General features: G+C 51.2%; 2 protein-coding genes across 7 annotated transcripts in view; one reads left to right on the top strand and one right to left on the bottom strand.

Moving 5' to 3' along the window:
* Positions 1 to 9,656, bottom strand: part of CAD (carbamoyl-phosphate synthetase 2, aspartate transcarbamylase, and dihydroorotase) — a 34,309-nt gene extending 24,653 nt beyond the window's left edge. For all 4 annotated transcript variants that reach the window (XM_077291945.1, XM_077291943.1, XM_077291944.1 and 1 more), the window contains exons 1-2: positions 9,516 to 9,656; positions 5,857 to 5,996 (exon numbers count right to left, since the gene is read on the bottom strand). In XM_077291945.1, the coding sequence (XP_077148060.1) occupies positions 5,857 to 5,996; positions 9,516 to 9,606 (231 nt within the window). In that variant the 5' untranslated portion in view covers positions 9,607 to 9,656. The remainder of the gene's footprint in view (positions 1 to 5,856; positions 5,997 to 9,515) is intronic.
* A 27-nt stretch (positions 9,657 to 9,683) lies between these two features.
* Positions 9,684 to 27,688, top strand: part of LOC143808842 (sterile alpha motif domain-containing protein 12-like) — a 40,867-nt gene continuing 22,862 nt past the window's right edge. Inside the window, exon 1 of one of the 3 annotated variants that reach the window (XM_077291949.1) lies at positions 9,684 to 9,791. Coding sequence is in view for 1 of the 3 variants with exons in the window: in XM_077291947.1 (XP_077148062.1) it covers positions 9,838 to 9,881 (44 nt within the window). In the remaining 2 variants the exon portion in view is untranslated. Of the gene's footprint in view, positions 9,792 to 9,813; positions 9,882 to 21,147; positions 21,504 to 27,688 lie in introns of those variants that run through there. The other 2 variants (XM_077291947.1, XM_077291948.1) reach the window with 2 other exon arrangements.

Here is a 27,688-nt window from a genome sequence, read left to right as displayed (position 1 = left end):
TTTTCTGGGGTGGCTGGGGGCAGATGTTTGTAGCCAGGGGGGGCCAATAACCATGGACCCTCTTCTGGCTATTAATATCTGCCCTCAGTCACTGGCTTTACCATTCTGGCGGAGAAAATTGCGCGGGAGCCCACGCCAATTTTTTCCGCCATTTAACCCTTTAATAGGATTAATAATGGATAGGCGTCTTATTAACGCCTCTCCATTATTAACCGGGATTAATGCCACCTTACAATAGGAAAAATACGTGCAAATGAAAGACGTGGCACTTAAATACGGGATACGTGTCACTTATACGTGATACGTGGCACTTAAATACGTGATACGTGTCACTTATACGTGATACGTGGCACATGGCACTTATACGTGGCACTTAAATACGTGGCACTTAAATACGTGGCACGTGGCACTTAAATACGTGGCACGTGGCACTTATACGTGGCACTTAAATACGTGGCACGTGGCACTTATACGTGGCACTTAAATACGTGGCACATGGCACTTATACGTGGCACTTAAATACGTGGCACTTAAATACGTGGCACGTGGCACTTAAATACGTGGCACGTGGCACTTATACGTGGCACTTAAATACGTGGCACGTGGCACTTAAATACGTGGCACTTATACGTGGCACTTAAATACGTGGCACTTAAATACGTGGCACGTGGCACTTAAATACGTGGCACGTGGCACTTAAATACGTGGCACTTATACGTGGCACTTATACGTGGTACTTAAATACGTGGCACGTGGCACTTATACGTGGCACTTAAATACGTGGCACGTGGCACTTATACGTGGCACTTAAATACGTGGCACGTGGCACTTATACGTGGCACTTAAATACGTGGCACTTAAATACGTGGCACTTAAATACGTGGCACTTAAATACGTGGCACGTGGCACTTATACGTGGCACTTAAATACGTGGCACTTAAATACGTGGCACTTATACGTGGCACTTAAATACGTGGCACTTAAATACGTGGCACTTAAATACGTGGCACGTGGCACTTAAATACGTGGCACTTATACGTGGCACTTATACGTGGTACTTAAATACGTGGCACGTGGCACTTAAATACGTGGCACTTATACGTGGTACTTAAATACGTGGCACTTAAATACGTGATACGTGGCACTTATACGTGGCACTGAAATGTTCATTTATTAGTGGTTACTTTGACATATTACAAGCATTTGTGTAACATTACTTGGTCGTGCTATAGATTATGAGATGACACTATTGTATTTATTTTTAAACCAACAGGACGGAAGGAAACATGTCGGTAGCTGATTTGGAGGACAGCGACACAGATGAAGCAGGCAGTTCCTCGGGAGTGGGAGGGACCATCTCTCCATCCACTCCCACAGCTTCTGCTGAATCAGCATCCACTTCAGCAGCTGCTGCGTCAACATCTACTTCAGCAGCTGCTGAAGCATCTGATTCCGCAGAAGCTGTGAGAGTGGAGAAGAGAGCTGTCTATCCGGTGGCAGCAGAGAAGAAAAAAAAAAAAACCAAGAAGAACCAAGATGACCAAACGGTCCAAATTGCGTCGGACACATTAGATTTATTAAAAAAAACAAGTACCGATGACCATTGTGACTCCTTTGCCCAAACAGTAGCCAGAAAAACACGCTCCCTGCCACCGGATAGACAATCTCTTTTCATGTCTATGGTGCAGATGTCCCTCACTGCTCTGGAGGACCCTGCTCCGATTTCTCCCTATAATGAAGTACTGATGGGGGTATTGGGACTTTTCAGGCCCCGACACCGAACACCTGAAACAACTACAAGACCCCAGTATTTGGCCCACAGCCAAGGAGATAGAGGCAGTTTGCAGCATCTGGGGGGAGCACCGAATCTAAATGAGGGAACAAATTACCTCTATTCTCAAGAATATACATTTCTTAATTGAACGTGGGCAAAAGTTTTCAGTTGCACAAAGTTGTGCTTTTGTTTGTAGCTCAAATTGACTGTTGTATTTGAAAGGGGCTGTTAAATTATTTTTTTTTTCAAATTGAAAAATGTTTTGTACAAATTAACAATAATTTTTGTTTTCTAAAATAAATGTTATTTCACACAAAAAATTCTCTTCTTTTTAGACAATGGGAACAAGGCCACTGTCCTGTGTTTATGGGCTATCGATTAGTGGTTTATGGTTTGATGTGTTAACAATTGTATACCTCATTCTGCTGTTAATTTCTGAAAAAAACAACCATATTTTTGACATAAAAACACAAACCAAATTAAACCAAAATAGATTTTTTATTTATATTACAACCAATTTTTTTAAAATTTTTCGGGTAACATGAAAAAAATATTTTTTTTTAATACATGTTGTGTTGATTGATGTCGTTTATCATTTTGCGGGATGTTTTCAAAACTGCAGCGATGTCGGCAACTTTTTTGTGGAGGGTCAGTGTAAATGCATCCTTCTCTGCTGGTCAGGCTGCTCAACACCAGCACAGGAGTATTGCCAGTGCACGGCACCTTCTGGACTCATGAAGTAGTCAGTGAAGGATTCTCTCACACGCACACCCGAGTTGGACGGCCTGCCCAGACCCCCGTTGACCACTGGATTAAATACTGCCTGCTGGTACTCCACATCTACGTCAGTGTTGTACTCACGAGCATAGTTGTGGAGTACACAGCAAGCCTTTATCACAGCATCAACGGTGTCTGTGTCCAACTGAATGGCAGTGTGAAAGATCCTCCACTGACTAGTCATGATCCCAAAGGTGCATTCCACATATCTGCGTGCACGACTCAGCCGATAATTAAAAATCCTCCGTCGGGCATCCAGTCCCCTTCGTGGGTATGGGCGCAGCAGGGTTGTCGTTAAGGGAAACGCCTCATCCGATACCATCACAAAGGGCACTGGATGTGTGGAACCCGGCAAAGGTCTTGGGGCTGGGAGCGTGCCGCCATCTCGAAGAATTTGCATCCCAATCTGTGACGTTCGCAACACCCGAGAATCCCCAGTACTACCATAGGCACCAACATCAATGGCAACAAATTTGTAATGGGCATCAGCCACCGCCATCAGGACCACTGAAAAATACTTCTTATAATTAAAGAAGCGTGATCCTGATCGTGGTGGCTGCTGAACCCTAACATGTTTACCATCGACTGCACCTATGCAGTTTGGGAAATTGGCCACAGACTGAAAGCCTGCTGCAACCTGCAGCCAAGTCTCCTCGGTTGGGGAAGGCATCACTATAGGCTGCAACTTCTGCCAGATCACGGTACATGTGCACCTCACAATGTTAGAGATGGTAGATTTACCAACCCTAAATTGGAGGTGCAGGGATGTATAGCTCTCTCCTGTGGCCAAAAATCTGCAAAGAAACAAAAAAGAAAATTAGAAATGTCACACAAAAAGGTAATTACAACATGTCACAAGTTAAAGCCGCTATAATATGCGTCCAGCACCATTCAATAATGATGGCATTAACACCCAGCACAACACAAAGGGTGTAAAAAATTTAAATAGAAAGCCTGATGGGACTTGTGCACACACGCATGCGAGATATGACCGAGTGTTGCATGGTAATCCCCGGACCTACTGCATGCACTCCGTTGTGGAGCGTGCGGCTCCATGTATTGGTATGTGGGTGCACACTCCGCTCCAGAGTGCAGGCGGCAGGGCCGGGGATTACCATGCAACACTCGGCCGTATCTCACGTGTGTGTGTGTATGTGTGCACCCTGTCCAACAGGAGGACTGGGTGGGTTTAATCACACATACTGGACACAGAGACGTGTAAAATAGAGACCTAACGACATTCCCCCCGAAAAATTGTTACTTACCGCAAGGTGATGAGCAGCCTTTCCTCAGCAGAGATGGACTTCCTCATCACCGTGTCTTGCCGTTTTAAATGGGGTGCCAGGATGGTAAGCAGTCTGTCGAAGGCCGTAATTGGTAGCCGACAAAAAGAGATAAATTTTTCAGGATATCTGAAAAATTAAAAACAAACACAAAAAAGGGTTACTTCACAAGTATTGCTAGCAAAAAAATGTAAATTAGTCATTCAATATATTTCTACTTACCTCCTCAAATCATTGTACAGCACATAAAAGTGCCCCTTCTCCGTTCGGTCTGCTACAAGCGGGTGCACCCACAATCGTTTCTGCGCACGTCTTCTCTGCCGCCGCAGCCTCTAAAATAAAAAAATAAAAATATATTTTGTAAACACAACAATGAAAAATATATCAAACATGCCTGGAAAACAATGTGGATTATGTAAGGGTACGTGTCCACATTCAGGAAGGCCCACCCCCTTCTGGGACGCAATGATGCCAGATGTGTTCATTGTACAAATCCGGCATCATCGCACCCCACGCATAGGGCCCTGTTTTATTCCTTGCGGAGCCGCAGCTTCTCAGCAAGGAACACGGACATGCTGTGATCATAAAAGACGCGCAGCATGTCCAGAGTCGCAGGGCTGACGCATGACACACAGTGGACACGTGATTTCATGAAATCCCCTCCACTATGCTGTTACATCTGGACGCTGCATGTTTGGCGCTGCGGCCCCACGCAGCGCCAAACACACAGCGTTTCCAGAACGTGGACATGTACCCATAACCCAATATATAAAACAAACAGACATCTGCTTACCTGACGTTTATGACGATTCAAGATTAGAAGAATCAACCCCAGGATCGCAATCCGGTGTGGTGTGCGGAGCTGGATCCGCGGGCTGTCATCTGGCCTACTCTCAGCACTCTGCAGAGCGCTGTCATTACAAACACGTCCACTCATTTTGGTGTGTTAAGTTCCAAAATGGAGGATGGAAGAAGAAAAGGGTTGGACAAGGAAATGACATCATTTTTTTTTTTTCCCCCCCCCACTGCAGTAAACTTTATTTCTGTCAAACACAGACAATCTGCAGACAAAACTGCATCAAAAAACGCACTAAAAAACGCACCAAAAAACGCACCAAAAACGCACCTGCGTTTTCTGCAGAGACCTGCAGTTTCAGTCAGGAAAAAAAAAGGATGGAAATCCTGAACGTGTGAACATAGCCTAATTCCATGGTGCTGTACATGAGAAGGGGTTACATCAAAATACAAATATCACTTACAGTAAACAAAACTAACAATGACAGACTGGTACAGCGGGAAGAGGACCCTGCCCTTGTGGGCTTACATTCTACAGGATTATGGGGAAGGAGACAGTAGGTCGAGGGTTGCTGTAGCTCCAGTGGTGGTGAGGTGGCCGTGTGGTCTTTACAGGCTGTAAGCTTCTTTGAAGAGATGGGTTTTCAGGTTTCTTTTGAAGGATCCAAAAGTAGTGGATAACCGGATGTGTTGGGGCACTGAATTCCAGAGGATGGGGGATATTCGGGAGAAGTCTTGGAGGTGGTTGGGTGAGGAGCGAATAAGCGTGGAGGAGAGGAGGAGGTCTTGGGAGGACCGGAGATTACGTGACGGAAGATATCGGGAGATTAGTGTGGAAATATACGGAGGAGAAAGATTATGGATGGCTTTGTAGGTCAGTGTTAGTAATGCCCCAACACCATGGGGTGGTGTGGGGTAGGGAAGTCTCCACAAGGACGTAGAAAAGAATTACTGATAATAGCACCACGGCGAGATGCTCCCCCCACCACCAGAGCGAGCAGCTGCCCCCTGACCGCCATGACACCAGCATGAGACCCCCCCGCAACGACACCAAGGCAAGCCGCTCCCCCACCACCTCAATAACACCACAAGCTGTTTCCCGGCGCCACCCCGATGACACAAGGAGGGTGGAGAGGGCCAGTCAGGCGATGTAACGTCAGCACCCCACCATAGGCTCCGGGCACTCCGCTCAACCACAGACGCCCTCATCTTGCCGTGACGTCTTACCTTACTAAGCCCAAACTCATCCAGTTCATCCTGAGGGACGCCGTAATTACCGACCAGCGGGTACGTGAGGACGAGGATCTGCGACTTATAAGAGGGATCCGTCAGGGCCTCAGGGTAGCCCACCATGCCCGTCTGGAAGACTGGAGGAACAGATACAGAGGTCAAAGCGGGCGACAGCAGCTCTCCCAATACCAGCCACACGTGCCAAAACGACTCCAGGACGATTTTTCCTCACATATCCCGGCCCCCCCTCTCCTCCTCCTCCTCACACATCCCGTTCCCCTCACCTCCTCCTCCTCCTCCTCACACATCCCGTCCCCCCTCCTCCTCCTCACACATCCCGTCCCCCCCTCCTCCTCCTCACACATCCCGTTCCCCCCTCTCCTCCTCCTCACACATCCCGTTCCCCCCTCTCCTCCTCCTCACACATCCCGTTCCCCCCTCTCCTCCTCCTCACACATCCCGTTCCCCCCTCTCCTCCTCCTCACACATCCCGTTCCCCCCTCTCCTCCTCCGCACACATCCCGTTCCCCCCTCTCCTCCTCCGCACACATCCCGTCCCCCTCTCCTCCTCCGCACACATCCCGTCCCCCTCCTCCTCCGCACACATCCCGTCCCCCTCTCCTCCTCCGCACACATCCCGTCCCCCTCCTCCTCCTCACACATCCCGTCCCCCTCTCCTCCTCCTCACACATCCCGTCCCCCTCTCCTCCTCCTCACACATCCCGTCCCCCTCTCCTCCTCCTCACACATCCCGTCCCCCTCTCCTCCTCCTCACACATCCCGTCCCCCTCTCCTCCTCCTCACACATCCCGTCCCCCTCTCCTCCTCCTCACACATCCCGTTCCCCCCTCTCCTCCTCCTCACACATCCCGTTCCCCCCTCTCCTCCTCCTCACACATCCCGTTCCCCCCTCTCCTCCTCCGCACACATCCCGTCCCCCTCTCCTCCTCCGCACACATCCCGTCCCCCTCTCCTCCTCCTCACACATCCCGTCCCCCTCTCCTCCTCCTCACACATCCCGTCCCCCTCTCCTCCTCCTCACACATCCCGTCCCCCTCTCCTCCTCCTCACACATCCCGTCCCCCCCTCTCCTCCTCCTCACACATCCCGTCCCCCCTCTCCTCCTCCTCACACATCCCGTCCCCCCTCTCCTCCTCCTCATACATCCCGTCCCCCCTCTCCTCCTCACACATCCCGTCCCCCCCTCCTCCTCCTCACACATCCCGTCCCCCTCTCCTCCTCCTCACACATCCCGTCCCCCTCTCCTCCTCCTCACACATCCCGTCCCCCTCTCCTCCTCCTCACACATCCCGTCCCCCTCTCCTCCTCCTCACACATCCCGTCCCCCCCTCTCCTCCTCACACATCCCGTCCCCCTCTCCTCCTCCTCACACATCCCGTCCCCCTCTCCTCCTCACACATCCCGTCCCCCTCTCCTCCTCCTCACACATCCCGTCCCCCTCTCCTCCTCCTCACACATCCCGTCCCCCTCTCCTCCTCCTCCTCACACATCCCGTCCCCCTCTCCTCCTCCTCCTCACACATCCCGTCCCCCCCTCTCCTCCTCACACATCCCGTCCCCCTCTCCTCCTCCTCACACATCCCGTCCCCCTCTCCTCCTCCTCCTCACACATCCCGTCCCCCTCTCCTCCTCCTCACACATCCAGTCCCCCTCTCCTCCTCCTCCTCACACATCCCGTCCCCCTCTCCTCCTCCTCACACATCCCGTCCCCCTCTCCTCCTCCTCACACATCCCGTCCCCCTCTCCTCCTCCTCATACATCCCGTCCCCCCTCTCCTCCTCACACATCCCGTCCCCCTCTCCTCCTCCTCACACATCCCGTCCCCCTCTCCTCCTCCTCACACATCCCGTCCCCCTCTCCTCCTCCTCACACATCCCGTCCCCCTCTCCTCCTCCTCCTCACACATCCCGTCCCCCTCTCCTCCTCCTCACACATCCCGTCCCCCTCTCCTCCTCACACATCCAGTCCCCCTCTCCTCCTCCTCCTCACACATCCCGTCCCCCTCTCCTCCTCCTCACACATCCCGTCCCCCTCTCCTCCTCCTCACACATCCCGTCCCCCTCTCCTCCTCCTCATACATCCCGTCCCCCCTCTCCTCCTCACACATCCCGTCCCCCTCTCCTCCTCCTCACACATCCCGTCCCCCTCTCCTCCTCCTCACACATCCCGTCCCCCTCTCCTCCTCCTCACACATCCCGTCCCCCTCTCCTCCTCCTCATACATCCCGTCCCCCCCTCTCCTCCTCACACATCCCGTCCCCCTCTCCTCCTCCTCCTCACACATCCCGTCCCCCTCTCCTCCTCACACATCCCGTCCCCCTCTCCTCCTCCTCCTCCTCACACATCCCGTCCCCCTCTCCTCCTCCTCCTCACACATCCCGTCCCCCTCTCCTCCTCCTCCTCACACATCCCGTCCCCCCCTCCTCCTCCTCACACATCCCGTCCCCCTCTCCTCCTCCTCCTCACACATCCCATCCCCCTCTCCTCCTCCTCACACATCCCGTCCCCCTCTCCTCCTCACACATCCAGTCCCCCTCTCCTCCTCCTCACACATCCCGTCCCCCCTCTCCTCCTCACACATCCCGTCCCCCCTCTCCTCCTCCTCCTCACACATCCCGTCCCCCCCTCTCCTCCTCACACATCCCGTCCCCCCCTCTCCTCCTCCTCACACATCCCGTCCCCCTCTCCTCCTCCTCCTCACACATCCCGTCCCCCTCTCCTCCTCCTCACACATCCCGTCCCCCTCTCCTCCTCCTCACACATCCCGTCCCCCTCTCCTCCTCCTCACACATCCCGTCCCCCTCTCCTCCTCCTCACACATCCCGTCCCCCTCTCCTCCTCACACATCCAGTCCCCCTCTCCTCCTCCTCCTCCTCACACATCCCGTCCCCCTCTCCTCCTCCTCACACATCCCGTCCCCCTCTCCTCCTCCTCACACATCCCGTCCCCCTCTCCTCCTCCTCATACATCCCGTCCCCCCTCTCCTCCTCACACATCCCGTCCCCCTCTCCTCCTCCTCACACATCCCGTCCCCCCCTCTCCTCCTCACACATCCCGTCCCCCTCTCCTCCTCCTCCTCACACATCCCGTCCCCCTCTCCTCCTCCTCCTCACACATCCCGTCCCCCTCTCCTCCTCACACATCCCGTCCCCCTCTCCTCCTCCTCACACATCCCGTCCCCCTCTCCTCCTCCTCACACATCCCGTCCCCCTCTCCTCCTCCTCACACATCCAGTCCCCCCCCTCCCCTCCTCACACATCCCGTCCCCCCCTCCCCTCCTCACACATCCCGTCCCCCTCTCCTCCTCCTCCTCACACATCCCGTCCCCCTCTCCTCCTCCTCCTCACACATCCCGTCCCCCTCTCCTCCTCCTCCTCACACATCCCGTCCCCCTCTCCTCCTCCTCCTCACACATCCCGTCCCCCTCCTCACACATCCCGTCCCCCTCTCCTCCTCCTCACACATCCCGTCCCCCTCTCCTCCTCCTCACACATCCAGTCCCCCCTCCTCCTCCTCACACATCCAGTCCCCCCCTCCCCTCCTCACACATCCCGTCCCCCTCTCCTCCTCACACATCCCGTCCCCCTCTCCTCCTCCTCACACATCCCGTCCCCCTCTCCTCCATCACGTCACTCACCCACTTCCCCGGACACCGGCACCTCAGCCCCGAACATGTGCCCGGTGAGGCGGGTGCCATCCTCCAGGAGCAGCTCTGCCTGCAGCGCCATGTGAGAGAGCGGCTAGTCGGCCAGGCCGGATACCGGGACACGTGGTCTCGGAGTGGGCGGAGCCAGGATGAAGGACGGGACTAAAGCCAGTGTTCCAAGGGAGGTGCCTGGGTCAGGGGGCGGAGACTAGCGGCTCATTAACGTCAAGAAGGGAGGAGTCACATCTCAGCCCGCAGCAATAGAAGGTAAGACCACGCCCCAGGGCGGGGCACATGCACGCCTATAAATAGAATGTGCCGGCGGAAAGCAGAGGAAGATACCAGTCTGCTTCTCAGGTACGCCGGCAGCTGCAGGATGCCCCGCCCCAATCTAGCGGCATTCAGCTTGTAGCGACTCTGAGCATCGCAGCCAATCAGAGCGCTGCTTTCACGTGTCCCGGCAGGTAGCAGGTTGTGAGCCGCGCTCTGATTGGCTGTAGAATCCTGTCAGCGAATACTGAGTGTTGTCAGATCAGGAGTCTCCTGGGGGCTCAGCGGAGGTGTCTCCTGTGGTGACGAGGCGGATTGGCGGAGGCGTCTCCTGTGGTGACGAGGCCGATTGGCGGAGGCGTCTCCTGTGGTGACGGGGGGCACGGCGGTGGCGTCTCCTGTGGTGACGAGGGGGCTCGGTGTAGGTGTCTCCTGTGGTGACGAAGGGGCACGACGGAGGCGTCTCCTGTGGTGACGAGGCCGATTGGCGGAGGCGTCTCCTGTGGTGACGAGGGGGCTCGGCGGAGGCGTCTCCTGTGGTGACGAGGGGGCTCGGCGTAGGCGTCTCCTGTGGTGACGAGGGGGCTCGGCGTAGGCGTCTCCTGGGGTGACGAGGGGGCTCGGCGTAGGCGTCTCCTGGGGTGACGAGGGGGCTCGGCGTAGGCGTCTCCTGTGGTGACGAGGGGGCTCGGCGGAGGCGTCTCCTGTGGTGACGAGAGGGCTCGGCGTAGGCGTCTCCTGGGGTGACGAGGGGGCTCGGCGTAGGCGTCTCCTGTGGTGACGAGGGGGCTCGGCGGAGGCGTCTCCTGTGGTGACGAGAGGGCTCGGCGGAGGCGTCTCCTGGGGTGACGAGGGGGCTCGGCGGAGGTGTCTCCTGGGGTGACGAGGGGGCTCGGCGGAGGCGTCTCCTGGGGTGACGAGGGGGCTCGGCGGAGGCGTCTCCTGGGGTGACGAGGGGGCACGGCGGAGGCGTCTCCTGTGGTGACGAGGCAGATTGGCGGAGGCGTCTCCTGTGGTGACGAGGGGGCTCGGCGGAGGCGTCTCATGTGGTGACGAGGGGGCTCGGCGGATGCGTCTCATGGGGTGACGAGGGGGCTCGGCGGATGCGTCTCATGGGGTGATGAGGGGGCTCGGCGGAGGCGTCTCCTGGGGTGACGAGGGGGCTCGGCGGAGGCGGCTCCTGGGGTGACGAGAGGGCTCGGCTGAGGCGTCTCCTGTGGTGACGAGGGGGCTCGGCGGAGGTGTGGCGCCCCAGAGTCCTGGTCGTCACAGTAGCATTGCTTTCCTCCCAGGGAGAGTGATGTTACGTTTGGAAGCGATGAAGGAATATCTTTTATCAGGTAATCACCATGCATACAACATGTTCACACTGCAGGCCAGAAGGAGGAGCTCTAAGCCTAGTTTATGGTGAACCTCCATATAAAATACATTCTGATGGTCCAACTAAACGCACACCAGATGGAATAGCATTCCACTGCAATGTACTGTGGTAGCCATGCTGGTTCAGCATGCCTTCAATTTTGAGTAAATCCCCAACGTTTCACACTTTTTTGTTATGTATATAATTCCACATGTGTTAATTCATAGTTTTGATGCCTTCAGTGTGAATGTACAATTTTAATAGTCATGAAAATGCAGAAAAATCTTTAAATGAGAAGGTGTGTCCAAACTTTTGGTCTGTACTGTATGTTTTTCAAAATGTTTGCATTATTTAACCTGTAACCTGTTCTTCTTTTCCCAGTCTGGGAGTACTGGATTTAACGGGGGGCAGTATGGCACCCCAGGCTCCTGGTTGTCACAGTAGCATTGTCTTCCTCATGAGGAGAGTGATGTTACGTTTGGAAGCAATAAAGGATATCTTTTATCAGGCAACCACCATGCATACACCATACATACAGCTAAGCCTAGTTTAGGGTGAACTCCCCTATAAATACATTCTGATCTGGAGGAAAAGGAGTTCAGTTCATAAAGGGAGAGACAGAGGAGAGAGTAGACTGACATAGTGTCAGAAGGTCTGAAGGGGCCGTGTAGTCTGAAGTACTACAGCTCCTGGAAAGAAACAGAGAAAGCCGAACATTGTTCAGTGAGCGTGAACGAGAGCGAAGCACAGGAAAGTAACATCAGGGGAGACCAGCTAAGAGCAGGCTGCCTCCCTCTGAGGCGCAGATAACCGGTAGCCGGACCACCGAGGTTATAAGGGACACTACGACTTACATCAGAAACCGGCAGGACAGCTGAACTGCAAGTTACCTGTCCGCCACACACACCTGAGACACAGTAACACATAGAGCCCGGGGCGTGCTAGAATCCTTGTAAAAAGGCTCGAGTTACCTGTCATACAGGTATTGTCCTATCCTATATGGGGGACAGAGAAAAGAACTGTGAGGACCTTATCTGAAGCCATAGGCAGTAAGAGACTACATCACCACCGCGCTAGAGGAAGGCTTTTAACTCCACCTGGTAAAGGGGACTCTGGATTCGCTTCCAAGCCGGCCAGAACCCTGCCTGCCCTGTGATCTGGTACTCTGGACTGTGGCTGCCTGAAGTCTTCAGTAAACCAGGTAAAGAGATTGCAAACCTGTGTCCTCGTTCTTTACTGCGCCATTCACCATCTTCCATCTACACACCGGGAGCCCTGGGGATACACTTCATCTGTGGGAAGTTATACCATCTAGTTGCCATAACATCACCCCAGAGGACCCCATAAAACAGCGTCGGTCCCCACTGACCGAATACCACAAGTGGCGTCACAAACAAACTTTATTCATTAAATCCCTTTAAAGACTTTCCCCCTTTTACATGGGCGCCCAGGGCCACGGACCGTGTCGCCACCATGACATCCCCCTGTGAACACCGGACCCGGTACCGGGTACCCCACGGCCTTGGCGGGCAACTCAATACCACTGCTTCTTCCACTGTTTTGCGTAGAAGCCAATCCCCACTTCATGGTGCATGTGAAGATGCCTCGTGCACTGCACCTGTTGTTGCCCACAGTCAACCAGCACCATCTTCAAGCCCGTCGACATCCTTGTCCCAATGCAGCCTTCAGTTGTCTATACCCCAGTCATTGGAACGCAAGCGGAAATACGCAGCCAACGCCCCACAGGCCACAGTACTAAATTCTCACATTTCTCGTCTGCTTGCGCTCAAAATATTGCCTTTTAGGCTTGTTGAGACGAAAGCTTTCCGCAACCTCATGGCGGCAGCTGTCCCAAGGTACTCGGTCCAGAGTCGCAAGTATTTCTCCTGGTGTGCCGTACCAGCATTACACCAGCATGTGTGCCACAACATTACCCGTGCCCTCAACAATGCTGTTACTGGGAAAGTCCACCTAACCATCTCACTGACAGCACACTGGGTTAACATATTGGAAGCCGGGACCCAGTCGGACCTTGGGATGGAACACATCCTCCCGACACCGAGGATTGCGGGCCTTATGTCAATCAGGGTTGCCCCCACAGTCTACAGCTCCTGCACCTCCTCCTCCTCAGCCTCCATCTCTGAAATGAGCACATCAGTCAGAAGCTGGAAGCACTGCCTCAGCCAAGCAGCAACAGGCTGTGCTGAAGCTAGTCTGCTTTGGTGACAAACCGCACAATGCTGAAGAGTTGTGGACAGCGCTGAAAGAGCAGTCAGATTTTTGGCTGACACCGCTGAACCTACAGCCAGGCATGGTTGTGTGTGACAATGGCCAGAACCTGGTGACGGCTCTGAGGCAAGGTGAGCTCACACACGTGTACCTTGCCTGGCTCATGTGCTTAACCTCGTCATTCAACGTTTTCTCAAAAGCTACCCGAATCTGCTAGTGAAAGTACGCCACCTGTCTGACCATTTTAGAAAGTCAGCTACAGGTTCAGCCGCGCTTGCCGTGTTTCAGCAGCGTTTGTGGCTTCCGGCTCACCGACTGGTGTGTTATGTCACCAAGCGTTGGAACTCTACACTGCATATGTAGGAAAGGATTTATGAGCAGAAGAGGGCAGGTGTTGACTACCAGCATCAACAAGGCCGTCGTTATTCAGTTCAGACTCCACACATAAGATCTCAGGAGTGGACATGGATGTCAGACATATGTACCATCCTCCAAAACTTTGAGGAATACATCAAGATGGTGAGCGGCGATGACTCCATAATTAGCGTCACCATCCCGCTTCTCTGCATTCTGAAAACCTCTGCTCACAATGAAAGAGGATGCATTTCAGGCAGAGCACGAGGACATGGAGCAAGGAACCATACAGGGTGATTATACTCAGCCCAGCCTCATGTTGTCCCAACATGGATTGGTAGACAATGAGGAGGAGGGAGAACAGGAGCTACTTTCAAGCGCTATAGACCGTACTACAAGCACAACTGTCATACCATCTGTTCAGCATGGATGGCCTGAGGACAGGGAGGAGGAGGAGGAGAACAGCATGGTCAGTCGTCCTGTTGGTGAGGACATGGAAGTCGTGCCTGTTAGTAGTCTGGCACGCATGGCTGCTTTATGTTGCACTACGTTTCCTGTGACCCTTAAAATTTTCAGTGACACTCATTACTGGTTGGTGACACTACTAGACCCACACTACAAGGAGAACTTTCAGTCTCTTCTTCCAGAGGCAGAGAGGTGTACTAAAATGTTGCAGTACCAGAGGGCCCTTGTAGCAGAATTACTTAGAAAATTCCCATGTGAGAACGCTGGCAGCAGACGTCAGAGTTTGTTGTACAACCAAGGAGTCCAAGCGAGAGAGACAGAAGTGCAACCCAGCTCAGGCAGGGGAACAATGGCAAAGTTCTGGGACAGTTTTCTCAGACCCTCCCATCGTGACGGCACAGAGGCAAGGGGTGCTGTCACAAGAAGTGCAATGTTTGGGAAGATGGTGAGGGAGTACCTTGCAGATCGTACAAACGTCCTCCGTGATTCCTCTGTGCCTTTTAATTATTGGGTATCCAAGCTGGACACGTGGCATGAACTGGCTCTCTACGCCTTGGAGGTCCTGGCCTGCCCTGCTGCTAGCATTCTGTCAGAGAGGGTTTTTAGTGCCGCTGGTGGAATTATAACAGATTAGATTGTGGCCCGATTCTAACGCATCGGGTATTCTAGAATATGCATGTCCCCGTAGTATATGGACAATGATGATTCCAGAATTCGCGGCAGACTGTGCCCGTCGCTGATTGGTCGAGGCAACCTTTAAGACATCATCGTCGCCATGGCAACCATTATGACATCTACGTCGATACTGTGCCCGTCGCTGATTGGTCGAGGCCTGGCGGTCTCGACCAGTCAGAGACGCAGGATTTCTACGTCGATACTGTGCCCGTCGCTGATTGGTCGAGGCCCAGGCGGCCTTGACCAATCAGAGACGTGGGATTTCCAGGACAGACAGAAAAACCCTTAGACAAATATTTATATAGATATCTATATATATAATTGTCTAAGGGTTTTTCTGTCTGTCCTGGAAATCCCGCGTCTCTGATTGGTCGAGGCCGCCTGGCGGCCTCCACCAGTCAGCGACGGGCACAGTATCGACGTAGATGTCATAATAGTTGCCATGGCGACGATGATGTCATAAAGGTTGCCTCGACCAATCATGAATGTCTGTGAGATTCCACTTCCTGGGCTTGTCTGGCGTCAGTTTGTTGTGGTGTCTCCTGTTCCCAATGTTTTCGTTTTCTTGCTGCTGCTGCTGCTTTTCTGTCATCCTCATTGGCGTATTTTCATTTACGACCCATTCTACATACAGAGAGACGCAGGCACACACCCTACACAATGGCGGCACTTGACAGCAGTGGAGGACAATGATGATTCCAGAATTCGCGGCAGACTGTGCCCGTCGCTGATTGGTCGAGGCAACCTTTAAGACATCATCGTCGCCATGGCAACCATTATGACATCTACGTCGATACTGTGCCCGTCGCTGATTGGTCGAGGCAACCTTTAAGACATCATCGTCGCCATGGCAACCATTATGACATCTACGTCGATACTGTGCCCGTCGCTGATTGGTCGAGGCCCAGGCGGCCTCGACCAATCAGAGACGTGGGATTTCCAGGACAGACAGACGGAAAAACCCTTAGACAATTATATATATAGATAAGCGCATCCGCCTGTCAACTGAAAATGCTGACCGGCTGACTCTTATCAAAATGAACAAGGGCTGGATTGGGAAAGACTTCTGTACACCACCAAGTAAAAACAGCGAAACATAACCTCAAATACATTGTCTTTTTTGTGGAGGTGTATTCTCCTGCACCTCTTCACAACCGCACATGGGTATATGCTTCCAGATTTGGCCTGTTTGTTGTTATCCTCCTCCTTATCCTCATCCTCATCATCCAGAACCAGTAGATTACCAGGGTTAACGTGTTCCGTGCTGCTACAGCCACTCTAGTTTTTTGCAAGGGTGTTTATGCGGCGCCCCAGGGTCCTGGTCGTCGCAGTGGTATTGCTTTTCTCTCGGGGAGAGTGATGCAACGTTTGGAGGCAAAGAAGGATAACTGCATCCAGGTGTCACAAACATGCAACACATTTCACACTCCAGGCCACCAGGGGGAGCTTCTGCTCCTATTTATTAGGTCACTCCCCACATATATATAACTGGTAGTCTGTAGGGAATGTTAGATGGTTCCAGACTTGAGTCTGAGGTGGATAGAGGGTCCAAAGGAGCTGTGCATGCCCTCAGAGCTGCAGCTCCCAGAAAGAGATATTCAGAAGGCAAAATTGTATTGCAGTGAGCGTGTAAGGAGAGGAAGCAAAAGGAGAGGATACCAGAAGGGGACCAGCCCTACACAGGCTGCCTCCTTCTGAGGCGCAGGATCCCGGTAGCCAGAACACCGAGGGAGTAAGGACCTTTATGCTTTGCTCCAGAGACCAGCAGGACAGCTAATTTCACGTTACCTGTCCGCCCTACACCCAGGAGGCATGGTGGCACCCCTTAGAGGCTGGGGCATGATAGAGTCCCTATAAACTGCCTCAAGCCACCAGTCATATGGGTTTGTTTGATCCTATCTGGGGGACAGAGAAAGACAGAACATCTACAACAGTTGTGAGGAGTGGACCTTATGAGAAGCTTAGCAGTAAGGGACTACAACACCTCGGCGCTAGAGGAAGGCTTTTATTTCCACCTGGACAAGGGGACTCTGGACTTGCCTCCAAACTGGCCGGACTCTGCCTGCCCTGTGGTCTGGTGCCCTGGTCTGTGGATGCTGAAGTCTTCAGTAAAGGTAAAGAGACTGCAATCTTGTGTCTTCGTTCTTCTCTGCGCCTCTTACCATCCACCATCTACACACCGGGAAGCCCTGGGGACATACTTCACCTGTGAGAAGGTATACCATCTAGCTGCCATAACATCACCCCAGCGGACCCCTTAAAGCAGCGTCGGTCACCTTGACCGAATACCAAAGGTGGCGTCACGAACATAAACTTGATCCCTTTAAAGACCTTTCCCTTTTACACGGATGTCCCAGGGCCACGGACCGGGTCAGCCACCTTGACATCCCCCTGTGAACCGCAGGACCTGGTACCGAGTACCCCAAGGCCCCATGAGGCGCTCCATTTATGATGCCCATAAACAATTTTTTTTTAAATGCACCCCCCATGGTGAAGTGTTTGTCAGCCCATGCAGTTAGTGTATGGATATTACGAGTCTAGGAGACCCACTCTTTTGTAATGGGACAGTTTTTTTATGAGGCCCTCCTCCATGTTTCTTCTAAGGGGGGATTGAGGTGTGTGCAAATTTGGGTCAAGGCGACCCTTGCATTGAATGCATAAGGAAACAGTATGGCAGGACCAACTGAAGAATGTGAAGTGGGTTTTCCTGTGGCCATCCAGTACCTGGGTTCCAAGGCTTATTGGGGTGCATATGACTTGATAGCAGGGCAGGCCTTGAATTCAATGCAACATTTTTTCTGGAGGCCTTCCTGTACCTCTGGTGAAAGCGGTATTGTGATGCGTTCTAATTCTTGGCAGCCCAGCCACTCACAGCATAGGCAATAACAGCATAGGAGACCCACTGTTTAATAATGGCCCTTTAAGAATATTAATGCTGCCTGATGCCCCTCTAAAAATAGGCTTTATGACTTTAAGAGTCCCTCCTTCATAAATGAAACAGGATGGGTCTGCTTATGTGTCACATGCAGCGCCCCAGAGTCCTGGTCGTTGCAGTACTGTGGCTCCGCCACTAAGGGGAACTATGGTACGTCTGATGGCACTGAAGGAGTTCATCTGACCAGGTATCACAGACACCAATACATTTCACAGCCGGGCCTCCAGGGGGAGCTAAGGGTTCTATTCATTAGGCCACTCCTCACATACTGGTAAAACTGGGGGTCAGGCAGGAAGTTAGGGAGAAAGCTGACTGGGTTGGAACCAGGCAACACCTTGTGGCAGAGGGTGTTGTGGGGGAAGATTCGGTAGGGCCCCTGTCAGGGGTGGGATCCTGACAGAGGCCTGGCAACTTGAGAGAACGTCACGGGACCGTGCCTGCTCAGCATAGCGGCGGTGCCCAAGGAAGGATTAGAAGCGAGATAGATTGTGCTGAGTGAGAAACGAGATCAAAGCAACAAGGAGAATACCAGTAGGAGTCGTGCTGTGAGACCGAGGCAACATTCTACTGAGGCGCACAACCGGTGGCCGGAACGCCGAGGAAGTATTTATAAATCTAGCTTCAAGCAATACTTCAAACCAACGGCAGGACAGTCAGTCATAGGCGGGCTGTCTCACCTAAATCACCTACGAAGACATAGGGGGCAACTTGTGGAGAGGGGCGACTCTAGGGTCCCGGAAGAGCTCCGAGCCTACCCGTCATACGGGTGCCGTCCTAACCGTAACATCAGGGAGGGACGGAAGATTAGCAGAACATCATCTAATCGAGTTGTGAGGGAACTTAAGAAACAGACACAACAGTTGTGGGGACTTTCCGTAAGCACAGCAGGGAAGTACCGCAACACATAGCGCTAGCAGGAAGGCACCGATTTCCACCTGTAAAGAGAACTCTGGAGGTGCCATTGGACCGGCCGGACTTGCGCAGCCTGGTTAACCGTATTCCGGATTGAGGACCCAGAGATCTTCAGTAAAGAGGTAAAGAGACTGCAACCTGGTGTCCTCGTTATTTACTGCGACCGGCATATCACAACTACACCATCATTCTTCACACTTTCACCGGACGTCCCCCTGACAGGCAGGGCCACGGACCGGGCCTAGCCACCGTGACAACCCCCCCCAGAACAGAGACTCGGAGGCCCGGTACCGGGTACCCCTCGGCCCTGCGGCAGTGGGGGGGCGCTCCATCACACACCACATGGCCAGCTAGGGGTGTTAAATGTTACAGTGACATTTCCCAGTGAATGCATTTGTAGTGGTTGAAAGCAATGTTAAAGTTGAAAGACGCTTCAAAAACGCTGCGTGTGAACTAAGCCCAAGTGGTGGAGGAACATTTTAGTCTGGAGTTAATTGTTTTGCCTTATATACAAGTCATTAGCCTGGAAAGGATGTTCCTTAACATATTTCCCAGCAAAATTCGTTTTGGTTTCCTTTTAGTGTGTTTTTTGGTGCGCCTGTAAAAATGGCATGAAACTCTGACAACATTGTTTACAGCTGTGACCTAGGAGTCAGGAATGCTTCCAGGGGCGATCCCCATGAGGTCCCTGTGTCATTTGAGCAGTGTTCCCATCATTTTCTGATGTTTTTTAGACCTTAAAAGGACCCCCGGGGCTTTTCTACATGCATATTTCCCATAAGGGATGGGGGCAGTTTCCTACTCCACACTGATGAGGGGCAAATACCCCGAAACAGCTGTCTGTGGTTGGATACCATGTTTTGGCATAGGTGGTTTTCCTTTATTGGATGCTTCCCTTCCCGTGGTTGTTCCTTCCCGGTGAAAGACCTGGCTATTCATTGCTTGCGTTGAGAAACACATGATGGTGTCTCCGCGGCTTTTCTACATGCATTTGCATATTTCCCATAAGGGATGGGGGCAGTGTTCTGGATCACTGCGTTGAGAAACACGTGATGGTGTCTCCGCGGTGTTGGATGTTTTGATCTCCATGAGGTCATTCATCCTTACGTTTATAGCCTTTTCACTAGGCACTGCTCCTAATAGCCAGTTTCCTACTCCACACTGATGAGGGGCAAATACCCCGAAACAGCTGTCTGTGGATGGATACCATGTTTTGGCATAGGTGGTTTTCCTTTATTGGATGCTGCCCTTCCCGTGGTTGTTCCTTCCCGGTGAAAGACCTGGCTATTCATTGCTTGCATTGAGAAACACGTGATGGTGTCTCCGCGGCTTTTCTACATGCATTTGCATATTTCCCATAAGGGATGGGGGCAGTGTTCTGGATCACTGCGTTGAGAAACACGTGATGGTGTCTCCGCGGTGTTGGATGTTTTGATCTCCATGAGGTCATTCATCCTTACGTTTATAGCCTTTTCACTAGGCACTGCTCCTAAGAGCCAGTTTCCTACTCCACACTGATGAGGGGCAAATACCCCGCAACAGCTGTCTGTGGATGGATACCATGTTTTGGCATAGGTGGTTTTCCTTTATTGGATGCTGCCCTTCCCGTGGTTGTTCCTTCCCGGTGAAAGACCTGGCTATTCATTGCTTGCGTTGAGAAACACATGATGGTGTCTCCGCGGCTTTTCTACATGCATTTGCATATTTCCCATAAGGGATGGGGGCAGTGTTCTGGATCACTGCGTTGAGAAACACGTGATGGTGTCTCCGCGGTGTTGGATGTTTTGATCTCCATGAGGTCATTCATCCTTACGTTTATAGCCTTTTCACTAGGCACTGCTCCTAATAGCCAGTTTCCTACTCCACACTGATGAGGGGCAAATACCCCGAAACAGCTGTCTGTGGATGGATACCATGTTTTGGCATAGGTGGTTTTCCTTTATTGGATGCTGCCCTTCCCGTGGTTGTTCCTTCCCGGTGAAAGACCTGGCTATTCATTGCTTGCATTGAGAAACACGTGATGGTGTCTCCGTGGCTTTTCTACATACTTCTGATGGTGGCTGGTCTCCAGGGTGATGTACTTGCTCTGTGCATCTCTTTCCAGATGTCATCCCCTGTTGAGGGTCAGCATGCTGCTATACACAGAGGGTCTTCCAGTTCTGCAGACTTTAATTAAAGGTCTATAGAATCCGACACTTCAGTCTCATGGCTTTCTATATGAAGGAGTCACTCTTGCCCACGTTTTCTTCTGCTGCACTGGGTGATACGAGATGCCACCAGTGTGGAGTATTCTGCCCTCAGGCTCTGTAATTGTATGAGGACCATCCTATCCCAGCTGTTACCTGCACATGGGAGAGAGGCGTGCCACCGGGCGAGCATGGACAGGTAAGGGGGAAGATCAGGAGAGAGGCGGAGTACACACAGGATTAGGGAAGCAGAAAGGTGCGGCAGCAAAGGAAAGACGAGGCGGCTCCGAGTGCCAGGGACCAGTCTGTAGGGAGCACAGGGTCAGGACACGGGAACAGGAGCGTCTGGCCAGGTGAAGATGTTCTAGGCTCCATATTGGAATATTATTTCTGAGACAAGGAGAAGCTCCACGTAAACCTCGCACCATATATGAGGAGGACATATAGCCAGAGACATAAGACAAGAAGAATATTTGGCCTCAGGCTTCACAGTTGGAGACCTCTCATTCCAGTCCTGGAGGAAATGTGGTCAGAGATGAGTCTCTGCTTCTAGAGCGGTGAAGAAGACACCGAGGACACTGTACAGTAATAAGGTAATTACCTAAGGTGCCTGCTGCGTGTTACACTGTAACGCGTGGGCCGCTGACCTGTGATGTCATACGTGTGACATATGCACACCTGGAGACTCTGGGGTATGTACCTAAGGCCTCTCAGACACTCGAGAATCGTGTACGTGTCCTTTTTATAGCTAGAACACAAACTGCATCCATTATAATTTATCCATTGTACTCCCTTATATAGCGCCATCATATTCAACCGTGCTGTACAGACATCAGCTCTGTCCCCATCGGGGCCCACAATCTACATTTCCTATCAATATGTATGCGGAAGGTGGGAGGAAACCATTGCAAACACAGGGAAAACATACTAGCTCCTTGAAGATGTTATTCTTTAATGGGACACAAAACTACAGTGCTAGCCACTGTGCTGCCGTATTTACAGTACAGTGCTAACCACTGAGCCACCGTGCTGCCCTATTTACAGTACAGTGCTAACCACTGAGCGACTCTGCTGCCCTATTTACAGTACAATGCTAACCACTGAGCCACTCAGCTGGCCTATTTACAGTACATTGCTAAGCACTGAGCCACATTTCTGCCATATATACATCACAATGCTAACCACTGAGCCACCATGCTGCCCTATATGAAGCACAGTGCTAACCACTGAACCACCGTGCTGCCCTATTTACAGTACTAACTACTGAGCTACAGTTCTACCCTATACACAGCACAACACTAACCACTGAGCCACCGTTCTGCCCTATTAACAGCAGTGTTAACCATTGAGCCACTCTGCTGCCCTATTTACAGTACAGTGCTAACCACTGAGCTACAGTTCTGTGCTATATACAGCACAATGCTAACCACTGAGCCACCATGCTGCCCTATATAAAGTACAGCGCTAACCACTGAGCCACTGTGCTGCCCTATTTGCAGTACAGTGCTAACCACTGAGTCACAGTTCTGCCCTAATTACAGTACAGTGCTAACCACTGAGCCACAGATCTGTCCTATTTACAGTACAATGCTAATCACTGAGTCACCATGCTGCCCTATATAAAGTACAATGCTAACCATTGAGCCACTGTACTGCCCTACATACAGTACAGCAGGGGTGTCAAACTGCATTCCTCGAGGGCCTCAAACCATGCGTGTTTTCAAGATTTCCTTCTCATTGCACAAGGTGCTGGAATCATTCTGTGCAGGTGATTAAATGATCACCTGTGCAATACAAGGAAATCCTGAAAACATGACCTGTTTGCAGCCCTTGAGGAATGCAGTTTGACACCCCTGCAGTACAGTCTAACCACTGAGCCACTGTGCTGCTCTATTTACAGTACAATGCTAATCACTGAGCCAACATGCTGCCCTATATACAGTACAGTGCTAACCACTGAGCCACCAATGCTCTTCATGTGTACATGTTTTCTTAATGGACTGCGTCCACAAAAAAAATCATGGAGGCATCTGTCTTTGATCCGAGACATGGATGAAAGGATCTGTCCAAGTCTTGAATGTCACTGATCGCTCACACGGCCGTCCAGGCACAATCCGTGTCCGTTTTGACTTTGTAATGAGCAGGAGAGTCACAACTTATTTTTTTCATACAAGAAAATCACTGATGGTAAAAAAAAAACACTGACCAAATACTGGAGAAAATCTTATCCAAAACATTGATGAAAATAGGACTTCTTTATGTACGAGGTGTGAATGAGGCCTTAGTTTGTAGGTTGGCACGCCCGTAATACCCCAGGGTGGGTATCACTAACACTCGGTGTAAGATTATTTATAATGTGTAAGTATTGTATTCTGCCCTGTATTATCGTCATTATCTATTATCACTAAGCCGGGTTCCCAAGACAATAGCTGGGCGGGTGGATATAGGTGCACTAAAAGTTACAGCAAGTAAAGTCCAACAGTTCAGAACAACACAATGACAGTGTTATGAGTCTGTTGCTGGGTATATCGGGACCAGGGGCACCTTCCCTGTGCCTAACGTTAGGGGCACCCTAGCTCGCTCCGTTAAGCAGATTACGTCCGATGGTGAAGAGGCCAGGGCCTTTTGAATCTGCCCTCAATCTGTACCCTTCCGCCACCCAGGGAAGAGGGGATTAGTAGTGTACTGTAATACACCAACCAGACTAACAAGGTAAGACGAACAGGGGTAGCAGAAAATACCAAGCTTACGAATATACTCACACATATAACAGAGGAATGCATCGGGGAGTGGCGGATGTGGTTAAACCAAAGAAACGGGATTATCACACACTAAAACCTAGCAACAGTCACAGATAAATCCACCAATCATCTACTCCAATAACAACCACCAACAACTTACAGCCATGCAGCATAAGCTAGTGGAGCGCCCCCATGGGGCCATGGGGTACTCTGTACCGGGTCCTGTGGTTCACAGGGGGATGTCAAGGTGGCTGACCCGGTCCGTGGCCCTGGGACATCCGTGTAAAAGGGAAAGGTCTTAAAGGAGAATGTCCGTGACGCCACCTGTGGTATTCGGTCAAGGTGACCGACGCTGCTTTAAGGGGTCTGCTGGGGTGATGTTATGGCTGCTAGATGGTATACCTTCCCACAGGTGAAGTATGTCGCCAGGGCTTCCCGGTGTGTAGATGGCGGATGATGAATGGCGCAGTGAAGAATGAGGACACAAGGTTGCAGTCTCTTTACCTTTACTGAAGACTTCAGCATCCACAGTCCAGGGCACCAGATCACAGGGCAGGCAGAGTCCGGCCGGTTTGGAGGCAAGTCCAGAGTCCCCTTGTCCAGGTGGAAATAAAAGCCTTCCTCTAGCACTGTAGTGTTGTAGTCCCTTACTGCTAAGCTTCTCATAAGGTCCTCACAACTGTTGTAGATGTTCTGTCTTTCTCTGTCCCCCAGATAGGATAGGACAAACCCATATGACTGGTGGCTTGAGGTGGTTTATAGGGACTCTATCATGCCCCAGCCTCTAAGGGATGCCACCGTGCCTCCTGGGTGTAGGGGCGGACAGGTAACATGAAATTAGCTGTCCTGCCGGTCTCTGGAGCAAGGCATAAAGGATCGTTACTTCCTCTGTGGTCCGGCTACCGGGATCCTGCGCCTCAGAAGGAGGCAGCCTGTGCAGGGCTGGTCCCCTTCTGGTATCCTCTCCTTTTGCTTCCTCTCCTTTACACGCTCGCTGCAATATAATTCTGCCTTCAATGTCTCTTTCTGGGAGCTGCAGCTCTGAGGGCATGCACAGCTCCTTTGGACCCTTTTATGCCCCGAAATACAGGGACTTACTAGTAGGCTCATTACAACGATTATTTAGCATGAATTCAGCTAGCGTTAAGTAGAAAATTCTGTTTCGCAGACACAAAACACCTAAGATAAGTTTCAAAATTCTGGTTAACCCGTTCAGTTTGTCCATTAGGCTGCATGTGAAATGCTGAAGAGAATGACAGGTGGATCCCCAAACGAGTGCAAAATGCCCTCCAAAATTTGGAAATAAATGGCACCCCCCCGGTCACACACAATATCGGTAGAGATCCCATGTAACTTTACTATCTCACGGAGATGAGATAGTGGGTAGCACAATAAAATGTGACATCTGTCACGGATCACAAGGAGGATATCTTTATCATCCCCACCGCTCACACTAATATGTCATGAACCGGGGTTATTTGGTTGCCCCAGTTCTTTCTGAAGGGGATTTATCAATATCCCACTTCCGGTTTGTAACTTGCAGCTCTCTGGCGTCCCCTTTAAGCTCAGGTCAGACACGGTACTGTCCTAGGATAATTAGTCACCAGAAAGGCTGCCTTACTTTGTACTGGCTGATGGGCACACTGCAGCGAGGGCGATATAACTACTCCCACTCAGGCAGGAACAATAATTATCAACGCCATCCGTTGCTACCAGGTTTCCCAAAAGCACAGGACAAATACGCTGCCACCAGCTCCGATTTCTTAATTAATAACGGGTCCGGAGCCAACCCAGATTAGAAGCGTAATTCACTTCAGAGGACGTGACAGTACCTTATAGAGCAAGGAGAAACGCAGCTAGTATTTTATATATTTTACTCCAAAAGATAGGCAGTATCACAAACATATTATAAAATGAGACAAGTATTGTATGTACAGTGCAATTACAAATAAAAAGGGATTAACAGAAGAAAATCGACTTACGGTTCATTTATATCATTCATTGGTACACCGTGTAGTGGCTGGGGAGGGGACCTTCCCCACTTTTCTTCAGGTCAGATTGATCAGCCTGTCCTAGCTGAATCCCCCGGCAAAAGACACACTCATAACTCGGCAGGGTTAAGATATGCCCTCTGGTCGTGACATCACTGAGTGGACTGAGTTATGGAATGCACTCCTCTTTCTTGAGCATATGAAAAACCATCATTCCGCATATCTCGACGTATAAACCTTGTAGAAAGACGACACAATGATCATGATGCTCACCACTTCATGCGGGTTCCTTTAAGTGTAAACACAGAGTAGATATATGACCTGCTTACGGAGAAATCCGTTTCTTGCATTTCATTTGGTTTAGACCCTAGCGATTTCAGTGAGTTATAGATCTCTCGGTGGACATCCGGAATATGTAACTTGGACACCTATGTCACTGATACACAAAAAAGCACATGGTTTCAGACAAAAGACTGGCTTTCCCAGCTAAAAGCCATAAAACTCCTCAGTGAACCTTGCTGGCACGCTGGTCTCACATTACAGCTATATAGCAGGGGGAGGGAGTTGCCTGCAGGCTAAGAGAGAAGAGCTCTCTAGGCAGAGTGAAGGGGGGTCGGAAAAGCCCACAGCGTGGGTCTGTGCTCAGCTCTTGGATGTAGCAGAGCTCAGTGTGCGTGATAATAGACAATCAAATACCTCATGTTGCTCACAACATCTTTCTGAATCTGTCCACCACCACCACCAAAATTACAGTATTACCTTACGACACAAGTAGATCCATGATAAAATGGACCGATAAATGAGTCCTAGGTCTACTGGGAATCACCAATGGTTGGAGAGACCCAGACGGATGAGTATGAAAGGTTTTGGAACGCGCACAGACACTGCAGGCGGTCACATACTCCTGGACATCCTGATGTACTCCTGAATACCTGAGTACCAAAAACGCCAAGTAAGAAGATCTGTGGTGGCTTTATTACCGGGATGTCCGGCCAAGACTGAATCATGATGTTCACTAAGAACTCTCAGACAGAGATTCCCAAGGTACAGTTTGCCTATCGGACAGGCAGCAGGGGTGTCCCCCTGAGCCTCAACAACCTCTTTTTTCAAGATCGGAGCATATAGACACAATACCCACCCTTTTTGTAGTATAGGAACAGGTTCACAATTATCTCCACCCCAGGAAAACAACGAGATAAAGCATCCGCCTTAATGTTCTTGTTCTCCGGCCTATATGTAACAAAAAAAAACTGGTGAAGAACAATGCCCATTTCGCCCTTCTAGGCATTAGACGTGTCACAATCTCTAGATATACAAGATTCTTATGATCCATGATGATTACCAAAACCGGATGAACTGCCCCCTCCAGAACATGATGCCCCTCTTCAAACACCCACTTGATTGCCAAGAGTTCCCTGTTACAGATGTCATAATGTCGCTCCGTAGATGACATTTTTTTAGAAAAATATGCACATGGACGCCATTTCTGCAGGATGAGCTGACGCTTCTATCTAGTCACACTTGTGTTTTCTGTGGGACGAGCTGACGTTTCTATCTAGTCACACTTGTGTTTTCTGTGGGACGAGCTGACGTTTCTATCTAGACACACTTGTGTTTTCTGCAGGATGAGCTGACGTTTCTATCTAGTCACACTTGTGTTTTCTGTGGGACGAGCTGACGTTTCTATCTAGTCACACTTGTGTTTTCTGTGGGACGAGCTGACGTTTCTATCTAGTCACACTTGTGTTTTCTGCAGGATGAGCTGTCGTTTCTATCTAGTCACACTTGTGTTTTCTGCAGGATGAGCTGTCGTTTCTATCTAGTCACACTTGTGTTTTCTGCAGGATGAGCTGTCGTTTCTATCTAGTCACACTTGTGTTTTCTGCAGGATGAGCTGTCGTTTCTATCTAGTCACACTTGTGTTTTCTGCAGGATGAGCTGACGTTTCTATCTAGTCACACTTGTGTTTTCTGGGGGACGAGCTGACGTTTCTATCTAGTCACACTTGTGTTTTCTGGGGGACGAGCTGACGTTTCTATCTAGTCA

The sequence above is a fragment of the Ranitomeya variabilis genome, chromosome 2 (assembly GCF_051348905.1).
Source record: "Ranitomeya variabilis isolate aRanVar5 chromosome 2, aRanVar5.hap1, whole genome shotgun sequence".
Taxonomy (NCBI): Eukaryota; Metazoa; Chordata; class Amphibia; order Anura; family Dendrobatidae; genus Ranitomeya; species Ranitomeya variabilis.
The sequence above is the reverse complement of the archived record's forward strand: the minus strand, read 5'-3'. Positions and strand labels throughout refer to the sequence as shown.